The following is a 20,691-nucleotide window of genomic DNA, read 5'->3' as shown; positions in this document are numbered from 1 at the left end:
GGATTTTCCACAAAATAGGGCTTGGAATCTTTGTAAATTATGAATAGAGCTTCATCCGCATTGTGTATTTGGCAATGAAGGCCTAAGCCACGATACTGTTGGAAACGACTCAATGAGAGACAAAAGACTTGACTCAATCATGACCCGTGCCAGCACAATCCTCCATATGATGCATATGCTTGATGCATATGAGGGAAGCACTCAGTATGAACTGACAATATGAAATAATAATGCCAGAGCCTCTTTGTTTGCATGAAAGAGGCACGGGAGCAGCAATGTAGAGATGCAGTTAGTCTGACCTAATAATGGACTCCGGCCAGAGACAGACTCCCACTTTCTCTCTCCATCTCAAAAATATAATACTCTTGCACATGTTCAACCAAACAAAAGCTGTCCAGCCCTCTGCAGTAGCGGCACCATTATTGTTTAGGCCACCTGCACTTGAAATAACAAGAGCGCACACGTTATGAGGAGGAGTAAAGGCTGCGTTGCGTCGAACACACCATGTACCAGCTGCAGAGACTGCTCCTCTTTCTGTATTATATAAAGGCCTCCTCTGTGCTCCCTTTAGGCTCTCCTCCGTTTCTCCTTCCAGGCAACATCCCCTCGCTGTCCAGACAAATTATTTTCTTCCCTGCCACAGGGGTCAGAGTTGAAGCTCACCAGAGAGTTAATGAGTCGGGGCGAAGGCCTGTGCTCTGCTCCCTCTTATTTTGCGTGGTCAGCCAAGGACAGAGAATGATATTTTACAGCCTGCAGTATCTGCGCCGTCCTCACAAAACGCCTACTGGCCGCTGCAGAGGAGGAAGTGAATCTGAGCATTTACATTTGTTAGGACGGAGTATCTGATTGGATTAGACTGTAGATCACAAAACATCACTTTATGAGGCCATAGCGCTGCGGTTCACTTAGGCAACAGGCGGATATGTCTGCCGGTTTAAAGTCCACACCTGAAGGATATAGAGAGTGACAGCTGGCAAATAATATACAAACCACAGCACACGTCTGTAAAAAAAATGAAATATTTTAATTGGTGGCTTGATGGTTCAGTTTTTGCAATCAGAAGAAACAAACCCAGAATGATGCATACAAGAAGGAGGCAGAGACAGACTGCACGCCAAAAAAAACAAAACAACAAAAAAAACAACTTATCACACGCTCTTTAACATATCTTTAAAAGAAAAAAATTACAATAGTGACAACTGGGTTGCTTCAGTCATAACGAAAACACTAAGACATCAGATACACATAGTGTTGAGAGATAAAATGTTTAAATATAGCTTTATAGCATCAATTTGTGAAATCTTTTCACCTTCAGTCTAAAACCACTTCAGGTTTCTGTAGGGTTGCTTGAATGTTTGTCAAGGAAACAGTCATCATGTGGTAGAGAGCAGAGCGCTGCATTCAGTCAGTAACAACTAATGCACAACCAGATACTGGTTTGCTGCCAAACATTGTTGAGGTGACTCTGGGAGAGAAAGAGAGAGCGAGAGCGAGAGAGAGAGAGAGAGAAAGAGAGAAAGTTTGTGGGCAAAATGCCTGGAGCTGCTGTATTTCCAAGTCTCCGCTCTCAAGAACACAATGAAAGGAAGGTTAATGTGAAAAGAGAGCCTTTTTTATCCTGTATCAACACCCCCACCTAATTTGGAAAGCTACACAAAAAGTGGCACATTGACTGTGGATTTGTCCCAAAAACGTTATCAACACTTTACTGTTCTTTCTCTCAGTGATTCATCCTGATTTGAAAGCAGCAAGAAAGACATCCAGGGTGATGAGTTGAATTTGAACAGGTGGCTAAATGACCTCTTCCTTAAAGTGTGCTGTTAAGAACATGATGCAGCATGTCATCATTACAAAGAATCCTCTCACTCTTCACGGAACGACAGAATCTGGGCTACATTCAGTTTGATAAACTCTGTGCTGTGACACACCTCTTTCCCTACTTTTACATTCTCTCCTCCACCCTCACGCTGGTTTTCTCCTCTTATTGCTCAGTGTAATTTTACTGACAACGGCGAAAACACACCATCACGTGGGCAGACTTGTTTATTTATTGTAAGTGGGATTTCAATCGTCTTCTTAATGATCCACAACACGGGGAGGGAGACAAGAAATTAGGGAAGAAATCGAAGTAAAAAGATGAAATCAGAGAGTACTGGCTTGCATCACTGTGACATCGCGCTGCTGCGACACACTGTCGAAACGAATTTCCTGCGGTTGGGAAAATTGCCCCGCCCCTCCTCAGCTACCCAAAACTGCAAACGGTTGGTCACGGAAATGATCACTGTCTCATTCATAAAAGGCATCAGGCATTCTCTGTCAGTTAGACACACTATTTACAAAGGCATACTGTACACACTATTCACACACGCGCTCTGAAACACACGCACGCACACACAAGTAGTCAGAAGTTATTGTAGCACAATGCCGACGATTTATCTTGCAATAGTTATTTTGCCCATACGCATGATCCAATATGCTGAGGCGCTGCCACCTCGCTCGTACAAACAAGTAAAATAGCAGCTATGCTAATTAAACAGCAGGTCGCCGGCGGAGCGTGTACCCTTTCAGTAGGCGGGACGGAGGCTTGCTTGAAACTGCAGCTTCACAATGCAGCTCCTGGTTTAGAAAAGGAGGAACTATAAATGCCACCCACGACATTAAGGGCTCACATTGCCATGGTGACCAGGAGTTTCACACTCCCATCTCGAGCATGTGTCTGAATTAAGGCCTTCCGAAGCGCTCGTCACTCGCCATGGTTCCTGGCAACAACCTGCAGCAGCAGACGTGCTCGTCTTGCCACTTTGATTTTTTCGCACCTATGTGAGAGCTTCAGCTCTGTAATTGGCTGTCATTCACTGCGGGACTGAGATGCTAAAAAGAGAAATAATGAACTAGTTAAGCACCAGGTGCAGTGGAAGCCTTAAACAGAGAAATGGAACACCTCGTTCTCCCCCCCCCCCCCCCCCCCCCAAAAAAAAAAAGATGCCAGGCTTCAGTAAGGCTATGGTCCATTGTAGTGTCATGTAATCAATTAGCTTTTACGTAGAAAACAAACAGAAATAAATGGGAATCACTTTTCTTATGCATCAACATTGGTCTCAGTTTTATTACAATTCGGCTTTTAAAAAAGCATTACCACAAAGTAAAAATAGAAATAAAATCATCCTAAAGTGAGAATGAGCCACTTTTCAGACCAAAGTGTTCAGGGGTGAAATGGAGGCTGATTTTTTATTTTTTTTAAGCAGAACGCTCGCTTCATTACACAGTCTAGTCCAATTCTCCATTTCTTTCTTCAAGGTACAGCCTTTCCTGGTACTCTCTGCATTTTCCTTTGTTCAATTCAGCCAACGGCTCTCCATTATTGATTTCCCAGTTCCTTTAAAAATCGCATCACTGCATCCAGAAAGTACAATCGTCCTCATCAGGGGTTAGTGGGAATTCACAGACTAATTTTGCTTTTCTCATGCTCTGACTCAAGCCACAGGGAATGAGAGGAACGCCGGCAGCGGAGGAGGGTGCGACAGATAAGATACTTCTTTGTCAGCAACTCTCAAAAATATATCTCCTCTTGCTCAGCGTGACATGAAGATGGGAGCAAAAACTCTGAGGAGGATTCAGGGCAAGCAGGTGCTGATAACAACTGGACTGATGCAACTGGCAAAATGCAGGTCGCCATAGCAACCACGTGGTTGCTATCCCCACAGCCGGCTCCCCGTTTACGTCTGTGATTCGTTTGGGTCTTTGATGCAGGCGTCTCTCCCAGTGTGCAATTATGAGTATGTATTTCACATTACGTATGTAGCTGTGTGCATTTGTTCTGCCGCTACCAGCGGTTGATGATCTGATTCATGTAGTCCTCAGTGGGAAGCCTGCCGCCTGCCTCCTCCATTCTCACTCCCTCCTCACCCTCCTCTCTCTCCTCCTCCCCATCCTCCAGTGCGGAGACGGAGCTTTGCCGGCTGCGGGAGGGCCAGAGACTGACGCCCAGACCCAGACGCTGGTGGTTTTGCAGCATGTGGTTCTTGAGGCGCTGCTGCCGTCGGCTCCTGCTGCCGCGTGTACTGGTAGCGCTGCTGAAACGGTCCTTGGCGTAGTCGTACGCTCCATGGTCCAGCTCGTTCAGACTCCTCGATGCGCTGGACCTAATGGAGCAAAGGAGAAGTTATTTAAGTCAGAACAGGGGAGGAACAGGAAGAAAGTGAAAGCAAATGAACAAGAGACATCAGACATTAATGATTTGCGGTCCCCACAAATCATTAATATAAAGTGTTGGGGCATCACCCAAGTACACACTTATGTTAAATATGAATGAAATTGGTCAAATGGCTCTTGAGATATCACACTAACAAGGTTGGCAATGACAATATCTTGAATACCTCACTGTGACCTTGAAATTGACCCCAAGGTCACTGTCATCAACTGGTGTAAGGGAATCACCCAAGTACAGCCTTACGCTAAATATAAATGAAATTGGTCAACTGGTTCTTGAGATATCGCGGTAACAAGCAAAAACTGATGTACGGACAGACAGACATGCTGATTGATATATCCCCCCATATTTCATACTTGGGGCGGGGGGATAATAACAGTGTTTGAGAGAGGAAACTTAGAATGTTCATAACATGTGGAACAAAACCGTCCGCTTGATGTCAGATTGTGTAGTGTAGCCGGCTTTATTGATGTGTGTCATTTGGTGTGAATAAATTTACTTTTTTAACAAACTCGTCATATTAAAACTCCTCTGTAAAACAGAAAAGCCTCTGAATGCTATCATCAGTTCTGACAACTGTCCTACTATGACAAAATTCCTTTTCCCAAAAAATGTATGTTTTCCTGAACCTCAAAACTACTTTATGTAGTTATTAACACATTGTTGTACTTATGATTCCGTGCAACATACTATTATATTATATATATATTATATTATTATATTTATACTGAGGAGTATTACAGTGTGGCCACATGCAGCGCTAACTTTTAAGACAGAGTTGATATAAACCAGAGGACTGTTTGCTATTATATAATGCCTGAATAGATCCTTGTCATTTGATTAGTGATTTATCATGTGATATAGATTATTTGTACCATTTGCCATTGTAATCCATTGACTGTGCAATTCTGGCTCTATATATTTTGTGCTATTACACAGTGCTACCACCACACATGCTCACACTAGCGGTGACAGGGCTTAGCTTAAAACAAACACAGCGGGGTTGTTTTTGCACGACATCAGGTACAGACTATATCGTCAGGATTGTTTTGAACTGACTGTTTTTGCAAGTTGACCGAGAACAATTTTGGACTGGATTGGACCGCTAGGCTGTTTGGACCCTCTTGATGTCAAAGGACCAGTGAGGCACAATAAAATGTATTTGCTTTTCTCTTGTTTATAAATTAATAAAATATTTATTTCTATTTTTATAGTCGTATATAAAACAAATAATGAATGTTTTTTTCATTTGCACAATGGAATTGACATTGCACTTGGAAACATTCATTATTTTTATATTATTTTGACTGTTTGCATCAAAGGTGAGGACAGCATTCAGAGGCTTGATTGCTGAAATGTTGAAGGTTGCAAATGAAACTGATGTAACAGTACACACACACACACACACCCACAAAGGTTTTGTCGTCACGGTTTCAAATTTCAAATCAAATCCAGTGCTATAAAAACATCTATGACATTTGTTATGACTTTGGCCCGGTCTGAACTGCTAGCAAGATACTGCTTAAACACCCCGGAGAGTTCGGTTTGCATTGCAATCACCTTTTGCTTGTACTGCTTATGTTCATATTTGGGTGACGCAATTTCAGATGACACAGCCAGTTTGAAATATAATCAGCTACATACCTGACCAGAGATGAAGAATGCCAGCGTTAGCTTTGCATCATTCCATACCAAATCAAGAGATTTTACAAAAGTTCACACCTGATCACCACAGATTTACTTCATACTTCTGGAAATATTGCTACTGGGCCAGTAATACATGTGCAACATTTTAGGTTTCTACCTTTATTAGTTTCTGAGATATGGATGCCCTAAAAATAGGTGTTCTCCATCAAAATTGAGGAACTCTGAAAAACTTGCAATGCTCAATCAGTGATAGCTTTTGAGCTACTCGAATGCAGATGAATGTACGTGTTTTTTGGGTCCAATCACAATATTTCCAGGAAGTATGAAGCAGATCTGAGATGGTCAGATGTGGGGCATCTGTTGATTTGGCATGGAATAACCCTTTTATTCTAATCTACCTGTCTTTTTCCATTATTATTTTATTATTATTATTAATTGAGGAACTGTAGCATTTCCAAACAGTACACCGCAATGATAGTGGAGAATCTAATTTATCTACAAAGCTACACTGCACATGTGGGCTGAACAAAGAACATCGGGTCCTTTGCTAAAGTTACAAAGTGAGTTTTGCACACAGAAAAAGTTTTGCATATGCAGTTGCTGTATTTGTTCAGTACACATGTATGCTGAACTGAAAGTTCCATACCGACATCTTTCAGTAGAAATATGTGTACTCTTACACCCCTAAAAATTTAACTTATCCTTTAACTAGCCTACAGAAAACTTCAAGTTTTTTATCTATGAGGTGGGCTTCTGTCAGTCAGCAATCTCTCAGAAATTCGTACAGTGTCTTTAGATATAGAAAACAAAGATTAAAACAAGTTTGTGTTTTAAACATGAAAGACCTTATTCACGGGCACGTCTCAGGCTCCAAACTTTCACAATGTCGTCTTTTGTCTTTCTTTTTTACATTACCAATAATTGCTGCATCTTTTGACAGACACCTGTGGACAGATGTTGGTTTTAATGTATAAATCATCAGGCTACAGTGTGCCGGAGGATATGTTTTTTTTTTTTTTTTGCTGGGAACTGAGCCAAAGAACTGCTACTACAAGCCAATCAAAGCGTGAAGAACATCTTTGAAGCTGCTGTTTTAAACGGCAACAGTGACATCCCAAATAATTTCACAGCAATATAGCGAAAGAGCGCAGTGTTTCCTCACCCAGCGTCTGCAGCTCATTTTCTATTCCTCCATCTCTTCTGAGTGGATCTTCTATTCTTTCACTTGTGATTTATTTTATTTCCCTGTCTGTACCTCAGTGTGTCACTGCCACACCGTCTGTGTTCTCACAGAGATGGAGGTCTCAAAAGGACTCATCTAAAAATGTCATCTCTTTTACTCCTTTGAAAAGAACACATGACAGCACATACATACTAGAAATATACAACACAACAGTTTGTAATAAGGCTAGAATATATACTTCCCCATTGTAAATGCTACAATAAACTCTCGCTATTTTCCTTTATGTCTCAAATTTGCAGTTTTTAGGAGAACTACAAATATCATAAGTAATTTTGGAACAGCACTGACCGTAGCATTGTCCAGGTCCACCCCAGCAGCACGGGTGCTGTTGTACTGCATAAAGGCCTGATGAAGCGCAACCTGAAGGTTCGTTCAAAGAGGAACTGGGTTTTCCTTTGGTACTCTGTCAGGCCAAAGAAGGCCATGTCCCGTAGGTTCTTCTTGGCTGACTCCAAGAGAAGCTGGGCCCTCTTCTTCTCAGGAACAGTGGACATGTTATAGCAGCCAACAAGGCTCAGGTCTGCCAACATACGAACCTATAGATGACAAAAAGTGAAGGGGGTTAAACAAATTGGTGTTTATGTGTGGTGGGTTTGTTTTAAAATACGTTATTCTTCAACTTAAGCAACCAGAGCAAGCCTTTAGTGCCATTATGTTCATGATTAATTATGTTCTTGTGGGAAGGAACTGTAAGTGAACACAAATACTCAGTTTGTCTAATATGACCACAGCCATGCTGTAGGTTCCCTAAAAATTCAGTTGCAGTTGCAAAAACAGCTGGGTGATTTTATGGTAATGGAAAAACAACTAGAGCAAATTTTAACGGTAACCTAAAATATGGCCAGGATTTGCTGTCATTGTAATTCTGTTACGGTAGAATTGCCTTGGTGTCTGGTCAGTGTCTCAGACTTCATCTAGCTAGACCAAATGTTTTGTGGCAATTTACACACAATCTGGTTGGAATTACTCGCAAACATGGACACAACATGACCTGGATAGAATGTAGGCGTTTCTTTTGTGACAAGACCTTCCTTGTAATCTTTCACATTAACCTCCCCATCCCATCACAGTCATGACAGGAAACAGTACAGTACTGTCCCACTGAACAGTTGTATAAGGCTGATCATCCTACCAGGATGTTGTAAATCTTCAGTTGATAGAGTTTTGGTGGTTGATCTGCCACTTGGCTGTGGACCACCAAATTTCAGTTCAATATAAAGGGGGTGAAACAGCTGATGGTGTGGAAAGCTTCAGGGATCTGTGGTGTAGTGGGATTGAACTCCTCCAGGCAGCTGGAGATACTGTTCTCGTAGTGTTACGAGCAAGCTTTGCTTCCACTTGGATGATAGATCTCATCCCAATTGTCTGGAAGAAAGGACTTATTGTCCCTCTCTGGAAAGGAAAAGGTTATCAGCTGAATTGCAACAACCACAGGGGCATGACTCTGCTCTCCCTTCCTTGCAAGGCACTTGCAAGCGTAAATCTTAACAGGATTCAGTCTCAGCTACTTTTCCCTTAGTGAGCGGAACATGCTGGCGACATGCCCAATAAGTCAACCCCCAACCACATCTGAGCTCTGCGAGCAATCACGGAATGTAAACATGAATAGTGATAGTGCTTCTTTGAAGTCTATGTTGACTTTCACAAAGTGTCTGAGTCAATTGTGGAGGGTTCTTTGTGAGACAAACTGAGAATATGCAGGATCCCCATTAAGCTTCTGGACAGTTGGTCTATACACAGGTTGTGTAATTGCTGTGTGGAGTGGACAGAGTCTCCAACCTCTTCACAGTTAATACTAGCATTCACCAGGGAGGTGTTCTGGTTCCTGCTGTGTTTAATGGTTGCATGGACTGGGTGTTAGGTAGGGTCATGGAGTCCAATTTGGATGCTTTTGTCAGTCAGGTCACTGATCAGTGATGTTTGTAGAAACAATGAATGCCCTGAATGTAACACTTGAGAAGCTGCATGAGGAGTTGGAGTATCTGAGTTTGCAATGGTTGCGGCTCGAGACCAAGATCCACACTTACAATGACTTCCTGGACTTGGCCAAGAGAAGTTCATCTATTTGAGGTAAATGTTTCAACTTGCTGAGAGATTCACTTAGTATGTCAGCAGTGACATTCATGTCTGTGGAATCTCAGTTTTTGAGATTAGAGATGCTTGAGAAAATCTTACTGAGTTATGAGGTCAATGGCGACAGGTGTTTGGTACGCCCATACCTCTGCAGGAGAATGAAGGCCCAAGTCTTTAGGGTCCTTGTATTTCCATTCTTACTGTTTATTCATTCAAAAATATCATATATTTTGTAGCATTTAATTCATTCATATATCAATTATCTGGGTCTGGATTGCAGAAGCAGCAGACTAAGCAGCTCATTCCACACTTCCCTTGGCAAGGCATGCTACCAGGAGAGCTGGACCTAGTGTCAATTAAAGTTTTTAATTCACCAAACCCGCAGTCTTTGATGTGGGAGGAAGCCGGAGCACCCAGAGGGAACCCATGCAAACACTACACAGACAAGCCCCAGCTGGGAAGCAATCACACGACTTCTTGCCGTGAGGCAACAGTACTAACCACTAAGCGACTGTGCGGCATTTCATATATATATGTGTTATATATATATATATATATATAATATATATATCTATATGTGTGTGGTGTGTGTGTGTGTGTGTGTGTGTGTGTGTGTATAAATAATAATAACATTGGCTAAAGCCTTACTACAGAGGACAGAAACCATTATCAAAGCAAACAGATGTTCATTGCAGTAGAGAAATGCAGAGTTGGAAGCATGTCATGGAAAATAACACTGCCTTAAGCTTCAATATGTTAAGCAGAAAGGCAGTGATACACACATACACACACAAAAAAACAAAAAACAAAAAAGTGAAGCACTTTTGTCAACCACTGACAGCTATATCATACCATTTGAACACACCATGATTTGATTTCATTTTGTAATATGTGTCATTCTGTGTCACTTCTACAGAATGCTGTTGTGACCAAGTGAGTAGTGCGCTTGGTTTCAGTGCTGAAGGTTCTTGGTTCAAACCCTACCCCTGCCCCTCAATGTAATGTTGAATTGTTCAGAAATTCTGGCAACATTCCCCAGACAGACTGCCACACTTGGTGTCTTGTTTAAACGGTGCGACTTCTAATTAATACAAGGTTGTAATAGTTTCTTTTATTTCTGTTACCCGTCTAAGACTTCTGTTAGTTTTTCAGTGCAACTGCTGTGAAGTTTATCTGTTTACTTTACTCCTGTGTGAATCTTAGAAGTGGTTAGTGTTTTTATTAGCTTGGCTATACGCTTGGATTTTCTAGTGCATTTTCTAGTGCTTGGATTTTCTGCTACCTAGACAACGCGCGTGGAATGTCTCAAACCTAAACCTACTTCTAGGCATCTTATATATGCTACTCTGGAACCACCCCTAAACCCAAACAGTTCAATTGTCAACCCCACTGAGGTCCTTAGACTGGGTCTCATTAACATAAGATCACTGTCCTCAAACTCATTGTTGATTAATGATAAGTATTGATCATCACTTAGATATGATTTGGTTATGTGAAACCTGGCTTAAACGTACAGCTGTCCTCCCCTTAAATGAAGCCTGCCACACCAGCATATACATTTAGTCACGTCCCTCGTGATGCGAAGCAAGGCGGGGGTGTTGCTCTTATTTATAAATCTAGGTTTAGCTTATTAGCTGTTGGAGGTCACAAATATAACTTCGTTTGAGCATCTAGATTCTCCGCTCCGCTCAGGATATTACGCATTGCCAAGGTCAGAAGAATAAAAATCAGCCGTATTACTTTGTCAATTGTATATAGGCCTCCTGGCCCATATTCTGAATTCTTAAATGAATTTGGTGCGTTCATCTCTAACTTGTCAACTAGTGCAGATAACATTCTGATCATTGGTGACTTAACGTTCATTATAAGTAAGCTTCGGATCCCCTCTGCAATCTTATGAAATTGTTGATGCATTAGGATTTAGGCAATGCATTTGGGATTCGACGCACATTAGTGGAAATACCCTGGATCTGGTTCTCAGCACGTGAGTGATTGCTGTCACGATACTGAATCAGTCGTCTCTGATCACTCACTTATTAATTTTATAGTTTCGCTGCTGTGTTCAGTGGAACAACAACCTTATTTATCACTGCCAGCGATGCATCAACTCCTTCAATTAGATTGAACTAGAAGCTAGACTGCCTGATGTCTTAGCCTCACTTTTGACAAAATACCCCAGTCAGTAGACAGACTTGTGGATAGTTTTAAACTCGAGTGCTCAAAATAACACTCGACATGATTGCACCACCTGTGCTGAAACCACGCTCCCACAAATCGCAGTCACCTTGGTTCAATGATTACCTGCGTGACCTCAAGCATAAAGCAAGAGGTCTAGAATGGAAATGGCGTTGTTCAACATTAGAAGTATTTCACCTTGCGTGGCGTGATGCTATCTTAGACTATAAGCATGCATTATTGGCTACAAAGCGGATCTATTACTCTGATTTGATCAACAAAAACAAGCTAACTCAAAGTTCTTGTTCGACACGGTGGACATCTTAAGACTATCTTACTGAGAATAATCTCTTTGAGCCACTGCAGTCTGCTTTAGAAAATATCATTCCACTGAGACGGCTCTCACTAAAGTGGTAAATGATCTTCTGCTTACAATGGACTCGGACACCACTACGGTTTGCTGCTGTTAGAGCTCAGTGCCTAGCATTTGATACAGTGGATCATCATATTATACTTGATAGGCTGGAGAATCATTTTGGGATTACCGGGAGTTGCCCTTGCATGGCTGATGCATACTTGACCAGCGTCCTCACTGTGTTTTGTATAGTAACACTACCTCTAACCTTAGTGACAGGAAAATTTGGGGTTCCTCAGGGGTCTGTCTTAGGCCCCCTGCTTTTCTCCCTTTTATAAGCACCCCTTGGGCACATATTGCGGCGTTTGGGATTACCTTTCACTGCTATGCAGATGATACTCAGATTATATGCCGATAACTGCTGGTAATCTCATTCACATAAAATCCTTAGAAGATTGCCATGCAGCAGTGAGAAGTGGATGTCTAGAAACTTCTACTTTAAACTCTGAAAAGACCTGAAATGATGGTTCTTGGTCTAGTGCAGACATCGGCATCAATTTGACCAGTTAACACTCAGCCTAGGCTCGTGTGTCATACATCACACTGACAAAGTGGGAACCTTGGGGTATTTTTGATCCTCGTTGTCCTTTGGCCTCCAATATTAGAACTTAGTACTAGGACTGCTTTCTTCCACCTGCGAAATAATGCGATGGATTCGTCCCATCCTGTCTATGGCTGATGCTGAACCCTGATCCATGCGTTCATCTCTTCTAGATGGACTACTGCAATGTTCGATTTCTTGGTTACCGCAGCGTCTAGCATTAGGGCTCTCCATATGGTTCAACATGCTGCAGCCAGACTTTTGACACAAAGCAGAAAGTTCGACCACATTTAATACCCATTTTGGCGTCTCTTCACTGGCTTCCTGTCCCAGTGAGATTCAATTTTAAGGTTCTGCTACTAACCTATAAATTATTAATGGACTGGCACCTACCCTACCTAGCTGACCTACTTAAACATTACATACCCGGCCCGGGCTTTACGTTCCAGGGTGCAGGACTACTTTGTTGCCCTAGGATGAATAAGAAGTCTGTGGGTCACAGAGCTTTCTCTTATCGTGCCCTGTTCTGTGGAAATGGTCTTCCCCTGCGTCAATAAAACAGTCAGATTCTGTGGAGACCTTTCAAGTCCAGATTAAGACGCACTATTTTCCCTTTCCTATGGCTAGCATACGGGTACAGTTTGTTTTACGCTTTTTACTCTTTTATTCCTGTATTAGTAATTGGAGCGGGCCGCAGCTCAACTTCACCTAAATTCTGGGTCTTTTAGTGAAGCTAGGGCTAGCGGCCGGCGATCACGTAGTATTTCTTCTGTTTTTTTCTGTTGCTTATTGCTGGCAAATTATACAGTTTTTTGTCTTTATGATGCCGATTATGTTTTTTCTCTGTTTAAGGTGCAGCTCCATCCAGAGATGGCGAGTGTGTTTGTGTTGGCGACCACTCCTGTCCTGTGCACCAACAGCAATTCTTGTATATTCAATCCGTGAATTGTTCTGTGAATTATTTCTGTAATTTAGGTTGTAGCATGGCCCAAGCAGGAGTGTCACCCCTTGTGCAGTCTGGTCTGGCTTGAAGGTTTCTTCCTCAGAGGGAGTTTTTCCTTACCACTGTTGCTCTGGGGGTTGGTATGGTTAGACCTTACCTGTGTGAAGCGCCTTGAGGCAACTCTGTTGTGATTTGGCGCTATATAAAGGAAAATAAATTGAAACTGAAATAGTGCACAATTACATTACATTACACTCTACATTAATCTTGTGTGATGTTGACAGAAAGGGTGGCTCTCTTAGAGAGCCATGTCCAACAGAACAACTTTTGGTTCATTGGAGTTAGATGTTAAGGGCACTCCAGATAAGCTTTGTGTCGGGCCGGCTAGCATGTCCGCATTAACTTAGCGATGTCGGCTAAAGAGGATGGCTTTCTGACTGTTGTTAGGTGAAGAAGTGGTGTAAGGCCTGATGCCCGGGAATGGTACCCGGATTACAGTCGCCACTGTTAACCATTTTTCAGCTTTGGACATGCCTGTTGATAGCCCTCCAAGTCCACGTGTGACTTCTACCCCTATCTCCAAGCCAAAACGCTGTGCATTAGTGATAGGGGATTCTATCACCCGCAAACTTAGATTACAGATGTCAACTGACGTTCAATGTATTCCTGGGGCCAGAGCACCCGACATTGCCTCACACCTTAGTGTGATGACAATGCACAGGAATAGTCAGCCAAAGGAACACAACACTAGATATAGCCACATAGTTATCATGCTAATGATATTAGGATGAGACAGTCAGGAGGTCACAAAAATGGACATAGAGAGGACTTGTGACCTCGCCAGAAAGTTGTGTTGCACATTAATTAATATCCTCAGTCCCCTCCCCTCTGGGGTAATGATGAGGTGTTTAGCAGGCTGACGTCATTGAATAGGTGACTGGCACAATTTTGTAAACAACAAGGCTGTTAACAGCAAAAATAAATATAATAAAAATAAATAAAATTAAATTTTTTAATTTACTCATATTGAAGTCAGTCTGGGTAAATTGTCATTTCCTGGCTGATTTTTGTGTTTCTGCTTTGGTTAAAAAAATCCTTGCATTATTTAATGTGGGCGCTTTCTCAAATGTTTGCTTCAGGTCGGAACAGAGCCTCTGGCTACGCTAGGCCAGTTCACTGAAATAAATAAGTAAAGCATTGCAAATATTGCCCGTCGCTGTCTTGGTTTTGCGGTGTTCGGCGACATAACTGCTAAGTGCGACAGACACCCAGGCGTCTCACTCCTCGTCTCAGTAAGAGACACGCCTCAGCTCAGAACATGTCCCTGTCCTGCACTCTGCAGCAAAGTGGTTCACACACACACCACACACCACACACACACACACACACCACACACACACACACACACACACCACACACACACACACACCACACACACACAGATGCTTCACAAGAGTTTTCCTTGATCGAAAAACTCTGCGGGCCGTTATCAAGATTCGTCTTGGAGGTCCAAATCTCTACTGTCCAGCCAAATTTATACCGTGAATTGGTTAAACCAGATATATCGTGCACCCCTACTGTTAACCTATAAAATTATCGCAGACTACCACCTCCCTACCTTAGCTGACCTAATTAAACCCTATGTACTGGCCTGGGGTCTGCATTCTCAGCGTGCAGGACTACTCGGTGTCCCTAGGCGCTATAAAAAGTCTGCGGGTCACAGAGCTTTCTCGTATTGTGCACCTGTTTCGTGGAATGATCTCCCATAAGACTCTCCTGTGGCTAACACACGGGCACAGTATGGAAACTATTGCTTCCCATCCTTTTAATTAATTTTATTAGTCATGGAATAGTGTTCTGCCTCAACTTTATCTAATTAGGGGTCTGTTAGTGAATACTTATGGCTAGCGAATGGCGACCACCTCAGAATTTTCTCTGCTTTCCTGTCAATTTACTACTGATGAATTATACCTTAGGTGTGGTTTTTCCGGTCAACCGATTCTGCTCTTTTCTCTATGTACAAGGTGTGGAGGGCATTGCACAGGATTGGCGTCTGTGGACAATGGGATGCTGGACTGACTGCAAGATGTCATGCCTGAACCTGATGCAGCAGATGTTGTACTGATTTCCTGTTTTCTGTTTCTTCAGCTTTGTAAATCTTTGGAAAAAACCTTGTAACTGTTGCAATGACCTAAGAAGTGGGTCATTGCTTTGTTGTGATTTGGTGCTATAAAATTAAATCAATTGAAACAGAGGAAGAGAAACCAGTGTAAAAAACGTGCCAAATCACCACCTTGGATCTGCTGTGGCGAACCAGAGTGAAAACAAGAGAGCAGCTGAACAGCCTTACATCTATTGCTATACATGTCTCCAACAAAATTCAGACATCTTGGAATCCCATCAGGAACCTTTGATGCTGGTCTCTAAACATGCACTGGGTGATGTACCACTGTGTGGAAGAAGAGGGACTGCATACTGATTTGGATTCACGAGTACACCGTGTCTCTGGGGGTCTGCCAGGATGCCTCAAGTGTGTATGTGTTATTAAGTCATGGGACAATGAGTAATAACACCCTCAGGCTGAGATGAGATAAGCTGGCCAACACGGTTAGGGGAGACTGAGATAGCATGAGAAAGGAATGTGTGAATTTGAGGCATTTATGGCCAGCAGGCAAACTCTTCAGTGCTTGGGTATGAATGTGTGTGAGAGAGGAGCATGTACACATGTGGCTGAGTGCATTTCTGAAAGATTATCTAGATTATCTCTTTCTCTGTGCAATACTTTAAGCCCAACTCAAATAAAACAGAAAATCTGCCTGCTGTGTGTTTAGTCAGTGGTCACTCACATATGACTATGAAAAGTGTTTCTAAACAGGGGTGTACATGGAGGGGTGTAAAAGTAAAAGTTACCTGTCTATTGTTGGCCAGGTTGTACGGACAGTCCATGAACTGCTGCAGGGTGCATCCTGACCAATCTGAGCCTTCATAGCATGACGGCAGCTCTCAGGTGTGGGAGTTCTTCCATCGCACATGTGCAGAGATGTTTTCCACGTGGCTCCCCTCTGTACGTGCCTCCATTCGCTGAGGTAGCGAGACACCGGGTCCCTCAGCAGCGTGATGTAGTAGAACTTCCTGTTGCGGCAGCAAAAAGGTGGAAGTGCAAAAGAGGCAGAGAACAGAGAAGAAAGAAGAGGAAAGAAGATAAACAGGTAAAAGGGAGAGAAGGGGAGGCAGAGGAAGATGAGGGATGAGAAAAAGGAATAAAGATTTACATCAATACTGCCTTAGTCACAGTGAAACCTGTCTTTGATGCAGGCATAATCAACAAAAAAGTGCATTTAGAAGACAAAACAAAATTACAGATCTGAGCTCAAGCTGACAAAATCATACCCCCACCTCGAACAACCCACCTATACTATTGTTTACATGTTTTATTAATGCAATCATAAATCTTTGGCAATGAAATGTTTGTAAGAACAATATGGCCAACATATACACATGAAAGTGACATATATGATGTATTAAAAAAGTGAAGATGTCAAGACTGGAATTATTTTCCATCATGCATTGACACACATTTTTGTGTTTGCAGGTGTATAACCAGGAACAAAACCCATGTTTTATAAATTAAAAAAATTGCTGCCTTTCATTTTGTTTTATGCATTAATTTATTTTTATTTCACACCAGCTCATTGTTTCTCTGTGTTAAAATATATACTAAAACCCTGGTCAAAAATAGCCTATTACCATGCCGAGGAATCTGAATCATCCCATCCAACTCCAGACCTTGGACTCTTGGGCATGGCCTTAAGATGGACTTTGCACTATTATACTCTTTTGTAACTTTTTAACTGTTCAAATGGCTTAAGCAGTGCGCCACTCCACTGAGTCTGGTCTGCTTGAGGCTTCTTCCTCAAAAATGCCAGAGAGAGTTGTTCCTTATGTCACTTGTGTGCTTGCTCATGGGGTTGATAAGGTTAGATCTTACCCATGTTATTTACCTTGGGACAGCTTTGCTGTGATTTGGCGCTATAAATCAACTGAATTGGCTTAGTGATACAGCATAGATAAGAAGAGTTTATATATATATATAATATATATATATATATATATATATATATATATTATACAATAATGGATGCTAAGGAGTCCAACATAGAGAAATAGTTATATTGGACTCGGCTACGCCTCGTCCAATATAACTTTTTTCATCCAATATTTCTCTATGTTGGACGACTTGCCATCCATCAATTGTTATGTTCTCCACCCCCCTCCCAAATTAAGCAACAACAAAGACTCAAGTAAATTAGATCAAATTATATTGTTGTGAACAGCTATGAAAAACGTCAGTAGCGTGCTTGTCTACCTTCTTAGTGTTTTTGGCATCCTTGGAGTTCAATATGCGTATTTCCACCTGTTCCTCCTCTGTGAACTCAGCAAACCTCGCTGGCAGACGATTTTCTGCTGCTGTTGACATGTTTGTTGCCATTTTTTCAACCAGCTTCTGTCATCAAGTTCCTGACCTCCGTTACGTCATTAGTGATGTCATCTCATGAATAATTGTATGCCGCGCTCTGATTGGCTAGCTGTTGGCAGTAATCTGTAATGCTATTGGTCAGTGGGAACCGATCCAATATAACTTTTGGTCCGAGCCTTTTTGGATCCCTTGGATCCATTATAACTTTCTCGCGCCAAGCATGCCAAAATACAGGTAAATGATGGACAGAAAGGCCAATCTGTGATTGGCTATTGCAATCTGAGTGGAGACTATATATATATATATCAATCACCACACAAAATTATACATTTGTGTAACAGATATGGCTGCCAATTTTTTAAATATCTAGATATGTGCAGTTATTGGTAAAAATAATCAAAGTCATCCACTGTTACAGTGCAGAATAAAACGATAATTAACTCCTGCAGAATCATCACTCATATACTTGGAATGTCGGGATGATTGGCTTGGACACAAATGCAAGGCTCACACGGGTAGCTCTGTTTGGTAGTCTTTAGTGGAGGATCAGCAAGGGTCGGTACACAAAAAGGCAGTCCAAAAACACAGCGACAGAACCAAAAACATCAGGCTAAGACGAGGTCAGAATAAACAGGCTGGAGGTTGAGGACACTATGAGGCGGGCAGAACACGGAATCAAAGGCTGGAGAGAAGGCACAGGGCGCATCAATCTGGCAAGGAAACAGAGCAAAACGAGCAGTATATATACATCCAGGTGATTAGCAGAAGATAGACAGCAGGTGCGCGGGGAGGAGCCCAGAACAGGGGTGGTCCAGAAGGCAGAGACACACCACCAAGAGAGACACAGAAAAAGACCACACAAAAGAAGAAACAAACAAGAGAACAATCAAACAGAAAAACAAAGCAGGCAAAACAGAGCAACCTCACACCCTGACAGTACCCCCACCGCCACGGCCAACCCGGGCGGCCCAGGCGCGGCAGGGTGGGCAGCATGAAAAGCACGAACAAGACCAGGATCCAAAACAAACGGGAGGGGACCCACGACCGCTCCTCAGGACCAAACCCCACCCAGTCAACCAAATACTGCAAACCGCGCCCATGACGGCAAGAGGCCAAGAGCCGGCGCACAGAAAAAACAGGGCCACCATCCACGTAGTGGCGGGCGGCGGGGGAAACGGCCGGAGGGCACAAAACGCTCGACCGGACGGGTTTGACACAACTGACGTGAAACGTGGGATGGACACGCATGGCCCGGGGGAGACGAAGACGGACTGAGACAGGATTAATGACCCTGGAGATCGGGAACGGTCCAACAAACCGGGGAGCCAGTTTCTGGGGCACGCGCCTAAGGGACAGATGACGGGTCGATAACCATACCTTCTGGCCCACGGCGTAAGAAGGAGCCGCAGACCGTTTACGGTCAGCGGAGGCTTTATAAGAGACCGCAGAACGCAACAGAAGAGCCCGAGCCCGCTCCCAGGTACGTTGGCAACGGAGGATCAGGCTAAGCGCCGAAGGAACCGGGGAGTCAAGGTCGACAGAAGAGAAGAGCGCGGGCTGATGACCGAAGACCACGTGGAACGGAGGGTAACCAGTGGAAGCGGAGGGCAAACAGTTGTGTGCGAGTTCCACCCAAGGAAGTTGATCGGCCCAGGAAGCGGGATGACGTGACGCTAGCAACCGAAGCCCTTTCTCCAACTACTGATTAACCCGCTCCGCCTGCCCATTGGCCTGTGGGTGGTAGCCCGAGTTAAGCTGGAGGTGACCGAGGAGACGGCAAAACTCCCTCCAAAAATAGGACACGAACTGTGGGCCCCGGTCAGATACATATCCTGAGGAAACCCATGTAGCTTGAAGATGTGATTCAACATTACCACAGCAGCTTCTTTAGCCGACGGGAGTTTGCTCAAAGGTATAAAATGGACCATTTTAGATAAGCGGTCAACGATGGTCAGGACCACCGTATGTCCCTTGGAAGGAGGAAACCCAGTTACAAAATCCATCGAGATGTGAGACCATGGACGAACCGGGATGGTAACGGCAGTATGGCACCAGCGGGTGGTTGATGGACGATTTGTGCATAGCACAACATGACAGGCAGATACATATTCTGAACGTCTTTGACTATGCCAGGCCACCAGAATCTCCGCTGCACAAGGTAAAGGGTCTTCCTAATACCCGAGTGACAAACATACGAGTGTTGTGGCATCAGCGAATGGTTTCGCCCTGAGGGCCGGAGGAATGCAAAGCTTCCCCCGTGGACACGCAGTGGGAATAGGTGCATCCCCTACAGCGGATCTTATACGTGACTCGATGTCCCAAGTAAGGGCGGCCACAAAACAGGAGGAGGGCAGAATCGACTCCGGCTCTACGGACGCGTCAACAGGCTCCCCCTGACGATAAAGCATCCGGTTTACCATTTTTAGAGCCCGGATGGTAGGACAAGGTGAAATTGAAACGACTGAAAAAAATGGACCAACAGACCTGACGAGCGTTAAGGCATTTTGCGGTGCGGAGGTATTCAAGATTTTTACGGTCTGTGTAGACAACAAATGGGTATTGTGCCCCCTCTAGCCAGTGCCGCCACTCCTCCAAGGCCACTTTTACCGCTAACAGTTCGCGGTCGCCGATGCCGTAATTCCGTTCCGTTGAGGACAGTTTCTTAGACAAAAAGGCACATGGATGTAGCCGTTGTCTGCGGGATTTCGCTGAGACAAGACTGCCCCCCCCCACATTGGAGGCATCGACTTCAACCACAAACTGCCGAGCGGGGTCAGGGAGGAGCAGCATGGGGGCCGTGGTAAAGCGATTCTTTAGGACTCTAAATGCCTCCTCACACTCTGAGTCCAGTTGAACGAGTGGAGGGTTGAGGTCGCGACATGCAGGGGTGCTGTGATATAAATAAAGCCCCGGATAAATTTGCGATAGTAGTTGGCAAAACCCAAAAGTCGCTGAACCTCCTTG

The 20,691-nt window shown here is 43.5% G+C and overlaps 1 protein-coding gene across 1 annotated transcript in view; it reads right to left on the bottom strand.

The window, feature by feature from the left end:
• Positions 1 to 1,010: 1,010 nt before the first annotated feature.
• The window catches only part of hs6st1a (heparan sulfate 6-O-sulfotransferase 1a), a 136,308-nt gene continuing 116,627 nt past the window's right edge, over positions 1,011 to 20,691 (bottom strand). The window contains 8 exon segments of the mRNA XM_034194813.1: positions 1,011 to 4,045; positions 4,047 to 4,084; positions 4,087 to 4,126; positions 4,128 to 4,145; positions 7,392 to 7,444; positions 7,447 to 7,639; positions 16,161 to 16,255; positions 16,258 to 16,382. Coding sequence (XP_034050704.1) covers positions 3,827 to 4,045; positions 4,047 to 4,084; positions 4,087 to 4,126; positions 4,128 to 4,145; positions 7,392 to 7,444; positions 7,447 to 7,639; positions 16,161 to 16,255; positions 16,258 to 16,382 — 781 coding nt within the window. The 3' untranslated portion in view covers positions 1,011 to 3,826.

Source organism: Thalassophryne amazonica, chromosome 19 (assembly GCF_902500255.1).
Source record: "Thalassophryne amazonica chromosome 19, fThaAma1.1, whole genome shotgun sequence".
Lineage (NCBI taxonomy): Eukaryota > Metazoa > Chordata > Actinopteri > Batrachoidiformes > Batrachoididae > Thalassophryne > Thalassophryne amazonica.
Note: the sequence above shows the minus strand (reverse complement) of the source record. Positions and strands in the feature narration are given on the sequence as shown.